Below are 10079 nucleotides of genomic sequence, written 5' to 3' on the forward strand. Positions count from 1 at the left end.
TCTCCTGCCCCCCGACCTGCCCTCACCTTTACCCCCTGCTCTCCAGCGCCTTCCCTCCCCCGTTTGGGATCTCCACGGACACTCCAGCATCTTTCCCTTCACCGTGACCCTCTTCCGCCTTTCCCTGCCGTCCCTGTCCCGAACCCCACCGTCTCTGGTGGTGGCATTTTCCCTCAGCTCTCTGCACTCCCCAGGCACAGCTCCTACAGCATCCTGGCTCTGAGGCTTCCACACACAAATCCTGCCAGCTCCTGTGGGCCTGGGGGACTTCTTATGCATCGCAAACGCCTTCCCTGTTGACTCATATTTTTTTAAGCCCCTTGTCTTAAAATCCGTGCGTGTAAACCATTCCTAATTGTATTAGTGGGCGGAGTTTGGCTCGCTTATCTTGTGGTGTTTGGGGTTGTAGCTCTTCAGACCCTGTTTTAAGTGTCTCCTTTTCTTTGCTAGTGTATTGTCTCTACCTCTCCCCACCTACTGTTAATAGGCCACTGATTTAACATGATACTTAGCATTTTGCTTAACCTGGTATGTTCTGTAATTCCATGTGTTGTTCTCACAGATCTTTATTTTACATTGTATTTGTGGCACTTCAAATTCCTTTTTTCTCCCTACGTGCTGGAATTCCATACTGCTTTGTATCTTTTTCAGCCATTTTCCTCATATTTTTTTATTATTTATTGAGTCCTATTTTTTCCCTCCCTGATCTCTCTTGTTCTTCTTACAATTGTACCTGTTTTTTTTCTGAGATTCGTCATTCTCTGGGATTCTTGTTGAGTTGAGAAAGATGTGAATAACTTTAACCCAGAACTTAGGTCCTGATTCTTTCATTCTGTGACCTCCAGGCTTGTGACATGGCCACCGATGTAGCTGAGCCTGTGGTCCCTGACTGCAGAGGAGACGTAAGGAGCGGTGCCAGGTCAGATGCTGACTATCCTCTTCGGGTTCTCTACTGCGGAGGCAAGTGCTGAAGGGGCGGTTGTCCACGATTCTTACAATGCGCTGTTTGTGAGGGCAGCCGAGCAGAAAGAATGAGAGATCAGAGATTTTTCTCTTGATTAGCTTTAATTGTGAAGCTAGGCCTTGGTCAGCTTGGCCTTTCTGATTGTCTTTCTGAAATAGCTTGTGTTGTGTATTTCGTCTGAAGCGTTTTTGGTGAAACGTAGGGGTCTTCCCTCTGAGAGCTGGAGGTACTAACAGCTTTTTGTGTGTAAAAGAAGTGGGAGTGGTGCTCAGACTGAATTTTTGAGCAGAGCTCTTTCTGTAGAAAACCAGTAAAGCCTTTAACAGAGAAAAGGCCTCTGAGCATTAGTATGACAATAAGAAATAAAGTCAGAATCCGTGGAAGTAATTGTTGCACTGTGTTTAGAATTACTACATTTGTTGTTATGCAGATGAAATATAAAGGGAAGTAAATAATCTTGACAGGTATGTTTTTTAGATAGATATGTTATTTTGCTTTGGGCTTGAATACGGTTGCAGGGGATTAGGAGATAATCCCTGTTGTGCGTGAAAATCTGCACGATTGGTTTGGGTTCATTCTGGGGCTGAGCCCCTCTTCTGGACATTGGCAGCTCTTGGGAAAAGGCAAACTAACCAAAACACGTGGTAATATATTAGGTGTATCTTTTGCCTCAGGTAGAACTGGCATTTCTTTCTGTAACTTCCCAGAGCTGTAGGCATCTCCTTCCCTTCCTTCATTGACTGACTGCTCTTGCTGTGATAGTTTTATCCTAACGCAGAGCGTGTGAGCAAATGACTAATGAGAGAAAAATTAAAATGGGGAGTGGTATCAATAAAGTTTTTGTTTTTTTTTTTTTGAGTCAGTGTGTGGCATTAACCAGAAGTTAGGACATAAGAAGTCATCTCTAACTCTAAAAAAAAAAAAACATTGTGAATTTAACACTAAGGCTGTAAGTGGAAAACTTCTTTTTGTAATTTTTTTTTTCTTCCCTCCCTTCTTTCTCCAGTCTGTTCGTTGCCAACAGAGGTAAGTTAATTTTTTTTTTGTTGCCTTGAGTTTCATCTTTCTGGACTATGTTTTCTGACTATGATGGTTCTCTCTGATCTTTTCTGGCTTTTCTTAATTGTGGAAGTTCTGTGCTTCATTTAGGATGACACGAGGTTTCTTATGCTCTAGTATAGTATTTGTATTCAGTTCTGGACTATGTTTTCTGACTATGATGGTTCTCTCTGATCTTTTCTGGCTTTTCTTAATTGTGGAAGTTCTGTGCTTCATTTAGGATGACACGAGGTTTCTTATGCTCTAGTATAGTATTTGTATTCAGTCATTTTAAGGAGAAATGACTGAGCTGAATTGCAAATATATCTTGGTGTATTTGTTTGTGACGTATTTTGTAATTACTCTGCTCACAACATTCATATCACCTTTCTTCTCTAGTACTGCGAATACATGCCTGATGTGACAAAATGCAGACAATGGTTAGAAAAGAATTTTCCAGATGAGTTTGCAAAACTCACAGTAGGTAAGAATCTTTTCTATTTGCCCTTAGACATATTCAGAAATCTTTGAGCTTGTCCAATTCTCATCTGTTCCCTTTTCCTGCTGTATTGAGTGTGAGAGTTAATAATTTTCTTAGGAGTCTGTCATGCTTCTGGATTCTGTGAAAATACTTTTGATAATATCAGAAAACACTGAATAAACAATATGTAGTTTCAGTAATGATGTTTGAGCCTTCTTAAGGTTCCTGCTGTAACCATTCATCCACGCACTCGTTTCCCTTATTTGGATTTTATGTCTGTACTGTGGGTGGCTGGAAGAAAGGTCACTAATAAAAGGGGACTTGTTGATTTGCATTTGGAATTTCAGTATTAACACTGTCATTAATTTCTGTCTGTTTGTGGCAATTATGTGAAAAGACTATTGAAATTGTAACTATATCTTTGAGCTAAAGCTCTTCTGAAGTCTAATTTGCATAAGTACTGCAGTGAAGGTGTAACAACGCATCAGTCAAGGGGCTGCTGCACTTAAGCAAAGAGTTTACAGATCTAGCAAAATATCCCTGTACCTTACTTCCTATTCCTGTAAGGCTGGGGTTGTCTGACCACTAATTTTGTTCTCTTTTTTTTTCTCCCCACTCCCTTCTGATGTATTTAAGAAAATTCACCTAAACAGGAACCTGGGGTTGGTGAAGCCCAAGGAAATGCGGGGGGAGAAGAAGAAGAGAAGAAGAAGCAAAAGAGAGGCAAGGTCTAAATAGTTGATTGCGGTACTCATTTATAAGCAGTTTGGGGCATCCCTTTCTCACTTGCTGGTCTAGACCATGGCACGGATTCCTTGCGTTTTGGTTGTTAGCTATGCTTTGACTCTGCACAAAAGATACCAAATGTCTGTCTTCCAGTAGTAGCAGAGTTAGCACGGTGATACATACCGATGGAAGAATTGGATAGTAGTAATAGCAAGTGGAAGGTGACCTGCTTTGTGCATCTCATTGTTCCTGTCATTGCTGCACTTATTCAGGGAGTCCCTGAGTAAGTCCCTGTTGCACTTATTCAGGGAGTAATTCTTCTCAACCTAAAATCACCTGGCATGTCTCCCGGAATACTTGTTTCTGCCCTGTTTAACCTGCCAACCAAACAACCAAGCAGTTTGTAGGTTGCTTGCAGAGTAGAACAAAGACTGCTTTCCTCTATTAATGCCTCATGCCACTGCTTTTGCCTTTTTTTCTTTCCACCCTTCCTCTGTATTCATGTAACAGGATTTGGGTTTACGCTTTTAACACCATCATTTATGTCTCCGTTAATGGCTATGTCTCTTCCAAGCAATATCAATGAAAAACATTTTTAAAAAACAACTTCGGAAGATAGAAAATATGTGAAACAATTTAAGCACGCTTTTATCTTCTATCACTGGGGTTCTTTCTGTTCAATTAACATATTTTCCATCATAAATCAGAATGCTGGGGTTGTTAATATGCATTTGCCTGTGTCAGTTGTGTCTCTAGTGCTTCAGAAATTTTGATTAATAGCCCAGTAAGATTCAGATTTTAAGTCGCATGTCCCTGCAGATGTTATATTTTTGTGTCTTGGTAACTAGTTCTGTTTACCTTGTCAGTAGGCTGTGTGTAGTGACAACAGTAACTTACGTCCTGTAGCTTGGATGCTTTTCCTAGAGACTTCAGGACATTTTCTTTCAACATTTACTTATTGTGTGGGGTTGGTACTGTTAGTTTTCAGTCGGGTTTTTTGGTTCTAAAATAATACTGTTTAAAATACTTAGGGATTTTCTCACAGAATCTAAAGTTTCATGAAAACTTATGGCATGGTCTTAAGTATGATGTTGTAAGATTGACCGTAAAAAAGAGGGTGAGGAAAAAGAAGCAAGAACTTACTAAGGCACTGCAGAAATTTACTGAAGACTTTTTAAGACAGAAATTTGCTTAGATTATCAGATATCAATTTAGAGTAATGCAGAATTGAAAGCGCTGCATGTTAGAAAAAGAAGTAGTCACAAAGGGTGAGTGAGTTCGTTATAAATTCTTTAGGTTTTCATGCTGAGAAAGCTCGAGAACATGAAACTGGTTACCCTGGAGTAACTTGATGACTGTGTACAAAGTTACCCAAGATCTTAATCTGACTTGAAGAATCCTAATGAGCGGAATGTATCTTTTGCATGCTTTATTCAGACTAATAAATGCCTGATATGCGACGTATTCCCACAGGTTGGCCTAGAGACAGTAAGAAAGATGTTAAATCATGTGGAAGTTTGGCAGAGCTACTGTAGCTGACTTCTGTTTCAGAGGTGTGGTGTCTTCTGCTGCTCACATATAGGAATACAGTTCATACTGGGGTCGAGCACCAGTATCTAGAACTTAATCTGCCAGCAGCCATAGTAGGCATGTCATCAAGGCCTCAGTGTGTGGACTTGAGTAACTTGCTTTGCCTCAGACACAAACCCAAAGGACATTAAACTCATGAACAACATTAAAGTAACAGTTTATTCCTAGGATTACAACCAAAGAACAATTCCTGAAAGAGTGGTTAAACGTAGAGCGAATGCAGCGATTAGTAAAGTGTCCGGAAAACCCCTTTTTTTGGTAATTGGAATGGGGTTCTGCTCTGCATGCTGTACTTTAGTGCACATTTGACATGAATATATTGTAATTTATATTGTTATTTATTGTAATATTGAGCTTTGATATGGGACCTTTCTTAAATAATGAAAAAAACCCAAATGTGAGACATTCAATGTGCAAAATATATTTTTGTTTACCAACACTGATTGGGAGATAACAATTTCTTTGTTTATAGGGATGAAATCTGACCTTGTATGTTTTTTTTCCTTGATTAAATGTGTTGTCATTTAACTAATTATATAACCTTATACTGTGTTTTAAAGGTGGAAGAGGTCAGATAAAACAGAAAAAGAAGACTGTACCACAAAAAGTTACAATAGCTAAAATTCCTAGAGCAAAGAAAAAATATGTCACAAGAGTGTGTGGCCTTGCAACGTTTGGTGAGTTGAGTTTTGTTAGGTGGGTTTTGTTGGGTTTAGATGTTCTTGCCTTTAACCTCGTGATGATGCTTCCAATGGAAATTGTTGCAAATCTTTAACTGTAAACGGCCACTAGTTTTTCAACAGTTAAAACAAGATTTTGGTTTTAAACTCGAAAAAATGCTTGTATCAAATGACTGTACTTAAACTGTCCATTTTTCCATCAACAGAAATTGATCTTAAGGAAGCACAAAGGTTTTTTGCTCAGAAATTTTCCTGCGGTGCCTCAGTAACGGGAGAAGATGAAATCATCATTCAGGGGGACTTTACAGATGACATTATTGATGTAATCCAGGAGAAATGGCCTGAGGTAATAAACCCTTTCTGTCAGAACTCGAGTTTTCCACAGCCATTCTGAAAAATGGTTTCATCCTTGACAACACAGATCCTTACACAAAAATAAAGGACCAGTCGTTGCATTCCCACCTATGAATGACGAGGTGAAGGAGTGATTAAACTTGAAGACAAATGTTGCTTCCATTATCCAGGAAACATGAACTCCCTAAACACGTAGTGCTGTTACTGTAGATACATTGGTGAGGAAGGCATGTTGGTGGAAGTCACTATCTCAAATATCCATGGCTTCTTTGTGACCCTTTTTTAAGGGTGAATGCCTGAGTATTCTCACATTGCCATTCTATTTTTCAAAATCTCTTAAAATATTGCAAAATTAAAAAACCACCACCAGCAACAAAAAACTAAACCAAAACAAAAAAACCCAAAAGCCAATCAAAAACTAAACCCGCACATACTTGTGCTTCAGAAAAAGAGATTAGCTAATTTGAGGTTGGCCTGAAATGTTGACTGTTGAGAGGTTTGGTTGTGCTGCTGTCATCGCAAGTGCTTTCTTTGGCTCTCCTTTTTTCTGGTGTTTCCTGGCTGTAGTTCTTTCTGAGAGAACCCTGATTTTTGTCAGCTGGTCTTTGTTCAGAGTCCCAGAGACTCAGCTCTGTCCTATGGGCACGTGTTGGTTTCCTAGAATTTACAGCAGGGAGTTTCAGATGGTGCTGTATACTTCTCCCACACTTCATTACATTACAGTGGTGAATATTGAGACATTTAAGAAGAAAATATACTTAATATGCTCTCTTTTGGCATTTTTTTTCCCCTAGGTGGATGATGATAGCATTGAAGATCTCGGAGAAGTCAAGAAGTGATAGTGAAAGACTACCTTTATTTAATTATATGGTTATAAATGATGTAGCCAAAGTGGGGCTTCTCAATCCATTTGCTCTGCAGTGAAACTGTGGAGAACCCATATCCTTGGCATTTTCACTGTTCTGTATAGGCTGCTTGTTTGTTTTTTTTTTTTGTTGTGATATTTGCCAAAGTTAAATTGGGGTTCTATCATGCTTACGCATGAAGTAGATTTAAATAAAATTACTGTTCTCACTGAATACAGTTTCTGTTTTCTTTACAGCTACTTTCTTCTAACGTTCTTACAGGAAAACAGTAATTTAAGTCATTAAAAGCTGATTTTTCATTTGCTGTCCTGTCTGCTGAACTTGAGTAAGTCACGTGGCCAATGTACAGAAACTCGAACTGAATCTCTCCTTTACCTGCGAAATATCTTAGAAATCAAAATGGGACAAACATTCTAAAGGTTTGCTAGCAATTAAAGGAAAATGCATCTTGTCAGACAGTTGGCTTAGATGATTGTTGTAGGTTGAACTATTTTATTTTAATAAGTGGAAAAACCGAGCAATCGGTGTGAAATGTTTAACCTGGTCTCGTAATTTCAAACGAACTCGTAATCCTGCTGGTCTTGTAGGTGAGGTAATTTTAGTGGCTTCATGCTTTTAGCATGCTGCTGGTTCAAGAGTGGTAGTAATTAACTTTATAGTGGCCACTGTTTATTTCCACAAGCCGTGCTGATGTCTGGGTGCCCGTGATGCTCTCGTCCCCCTGCAAACAGCCTCGGCCATTGATTCCCTGCCTCGGGTTTCACAAATCCATTTAATAAAGCTAAATGCTCCCTGGCGGCAGAGGCCTGGAACTGACGTTCCCCTGGTTCTGTAAAACCTGAAGAGGTCAAACCCAAGGGGGTGACATGCTGTACAGCCTGTCCCCTGGCGGTACAGTTCTATTTTTTTCTGTGATTTTTGTTTATAAGCTGATGGCTTTTGTTGACAGTGGTGTATCTCATGAGATACCCGTATATTGCTGTAACTGTTCCATTTAAAAGCTGAGCAGGGCAGTTACCACCACTCTCTAACATCCAGTCGGGTTCTTTACTCGCTTCCTCTTAACATCGTAATTAATTATCACCTTTTTCCAGGCAGCTCCAAGCCCAGCCGGCGGAGCGCGGCCTGAGGCGGGCGCGGGACTCGAACCTGCGGCCCCGCCGCTGAGGGGAGGGGCGGAGCTTCTGCCCAACGGCCGCCCGAGGCGGCAACTCAACGGCTGACGGGGGCGGGGCGCCGCCGTGACGTCAGGGCGAGGGCGCCGGTGGGTTTGGCGGGGGGCGCGGAGCAACGGGCGGGGCAGGGAAGGCCCTTGCGGGGGTCAGGGGTGGCGGGGCTTGGGGAGGGAAGGCCCCTGAAGGGTGGAAGGCGGCCCCAAGGGGAGTGGAAGACTCCTGAGGCGCGGGCGGCGGGGCTGAGGTGGGGGAATAGGCCCCTGAGGCGGGGGTGGAGACCCCGACGTGAGGGGGAAGGCCCCTGAGGCAGAGGCCCCGACCTGAGGGGAAGGCCCCTGAGGCGGAGGCCCCGATGTGAGGGGAAGGCCCCTGAGGCAGAGGCCCTGACGTGAGGGGAAGGTCCTTGAGGCGAGGGTGGCGGCCCCGACGTTCGGGAGGGCACCGGGCATCAGGGGGTCGCTCGCCCGAGCTGGTGGCACGTCAGGGCCCTCCTGGGGCCTCAGCGGCCGTGGGGAGGCCACAGGGCTGAACCTCGGTGGGTTCTCAATGGCTGGCGTTTGTCGTTCCTGCAGGGTTGCCAGGTCAGCAGCCGTCTCGGTGGGTAACCATGTAGCGCTTAAATCAGAGGCAGGCTCCATGCGGAAGGTTACAGCCATAAATATTTACCAGTATCCACTAATGCCTGGTAGCGCTCTGGTCCCCAGTCCCCTATGAGTTCATCGGTGCCGTGTTCTGCTTCGCCCCAGGTAAAAAATGAAAGTGCAGCTAACAACCAGAGTGCTCTGTTTTTGACACGAAAGTACTCGTCATACCGCCGACGGTTTCAGTCAGGGACCACAGGCGGTACCACAAGCATGAGGAACTTTTTCGAATGGTCTCTGTTGATAATATAAAAATATTTTAACCTAAATTAAAACCTTGAGTTTATTATCGGAGAATTTGTTGCCTTTTTTTCTTTCTATGTTGAAATGTGTTCCGTGTGTTACCTTTTACAGAAACCTAGCCTAAGCCTTGAGAACAGCACCATTCAGAAACAGAGGCAAGAACTCCAGTTTCTAATTGCGGAACTGAAAGATCGTGATAAGGAACTCAATGACATGGTTGCAGTGCATCAGAGAGAGCTTCTAGCCTGGGAAGATGATCGGCAAAAGAGACTGACTTTAGCAGAACGATGCAACTTATTAAACAGTAAGTATTGTGTGTGTAAAGAATAAGACCTTAAGTATGTTCAGGTGCTTAAACACTTTGATAAGTTTTTCATCATATAAGGAAAAATTTCCTGCCCTTCAGCCTTAAAGTTAATCGTATTCTTTCTGAGATGAAAACTTCTGTGATGGTACTAAAGTGATCTGATCTTGAAGAGGATGTGATAATCAGATAGCTCTCTCTCTTTTGAATATGTGAGTTGCTTCTGTGGACTCTTTAAAAAAATATCTGAATACATGTGGGGGAAGAGAACAATTTGCAAACCTGCTGGTGTACTGCAGAGCCCTGTGCCCTGAGGTTCTGCTGCATAGCTTTGACATCATCCACAAGCCACACGGCTCATCACCTGGCAGCTCTTGAACAGGCTTGTTTGACAGCTGTAGTACTCCATCTGATCTGGGTGGCTGGGGAACCCTGCTTCAGAATATTTCCATCTCAATTGCATGATTTTAAAACACTGGATTAAATTATTTTTGAGATCTAAAAAATTGCATGACAGTATCTGAGCTGTTTTCTTTGTCTCCCTTCTTTTCAGATGAGCTGAACAAGAGAAATGACATCATAAAATCACTCACCAAAAGGTTAAAGTTCTTCGAATCTCAGCAGAATGACAGTAGGGCGACATTTGAATATACACAACAGAAGTTTAAAGAGCTGTCTCAAAAAGTAGCAGATGCAACTGTTCACTGTGAGGCTCTGGAGGTAGGAGTTGAGCAATGGTCTGATTTTGCAGTCCATGCAGGTACAGAATGCCAGTGGCATTTGTCCTTTACTACAGTAATTTTAGGTTAAGACATAGCTCTGATTTGTTTGGGGGGGGGGGGGGGGGGGGGGGGCTCTCTGCTGACAGTACTGCTCAAAATACATATTTGTAGCCCAGAAAGGAGCCGGTTTCAATGAATGGCTGCAGCGGCAGAGGCTCTGCTCAGCTCCGAGGTTCACCCCAGAGCCTTGGAGGCAGTTTTCTTTCCCCAAAGTTTGCAGGGTACTTTAACCCTT

The 10079-nt window shown here is 42.5% G+C and overlaps 2 protein-coding genes across 7 annotated transcripts in view; both read left to right on the forward strand.

Annotated features, from left to right (window-relative positions):
* Positions 1-845: 845 nt before the first annotated feature.
* DENR (density-regulated protein) lies at positions 846-6912 on the forward strand. The gene is made up of 7 exons (XM_014962448.1): positions 846-960; positions 1971-1990; positions 2402-2486; positions 3120-3206; positions 5360-5476; positions 5686-5825; positions 6628-6912. Exons 1-7 carry the CDS (start codon positions 855-857, stop codon positions 6670-6672), a joined length of 600 nt encoding a protein of 199 aa, XP_014817934.1. The 5' UTR covers positions 846-854; the 3' UTR covers positions 6673-6912.
* Positions 6913-7813: 901 nt separating this feature from the next.
* CCDC62 (coiled-coil domain containing 62) overlaps positions 7814-10079 on the forward strand; it is a 16155-nt gene continuing 13889 nt past the window's right edge. For 3 of the 6 annotated variants that reach the window (XM_014962375.1, XM_014962412.1, XM_014962398.1), the window contains exons 1-3: positions 8128-8620; positions 8870-9062; positions 9616-9782. In XM_014962375.1, the coding sequence (XP_014817861.1) occupies positions 8585-8620; positions 8870-9062; positions 9616-9782 (396 nt within the window). In that variant the 5' untranslated portion in view covers positions 8128-8584. The other 3 variants (XM_014962383.1, XM_014962391.1, XM_014962407.1) reach the window with 3 other exon arrangements.

The sequence above is a fragment of the Calidris pugnax genome, unplaced genomic scaffold (genome assembly GCF_001431845.1).
Source record: "Calidris pugnax isolate Ruff unplaced genomic scaffold, ASM143184v1 scaffold32, whole genome shotgun sequence".
Lineage (NCBI taxonomy): Eukaryota > Metazoa > Chordata > Aves > Charadriiformes > Scolopacidae > Calidris > Calidris pugnax.

Excerpts from the sequence above, each read along its gene's own strand:
- DENR (XM_014962448.1), top strand. The coding sequence starts at position 855 with ATGGCCACCGATGTAGCTGAGCCTGTGGTCCCTGACTGCAGAGGAGAC. Across the intron at positions 1,991-2,401 it reads TCTGTTCGTTGCCAACAGAG|TACTGCGAATACATGCCTGA; the intron begins GTAAGTTAATTT and ends TTTCTTCTCTAG. Across the intron at positions 2,487-3,119 it reads GTTTGCAAAACTCACAGTAG|AAAATTCACCTAAACAGGAA; the intron begins GTAAGAATCTTT and ends GATGTATTTAAG.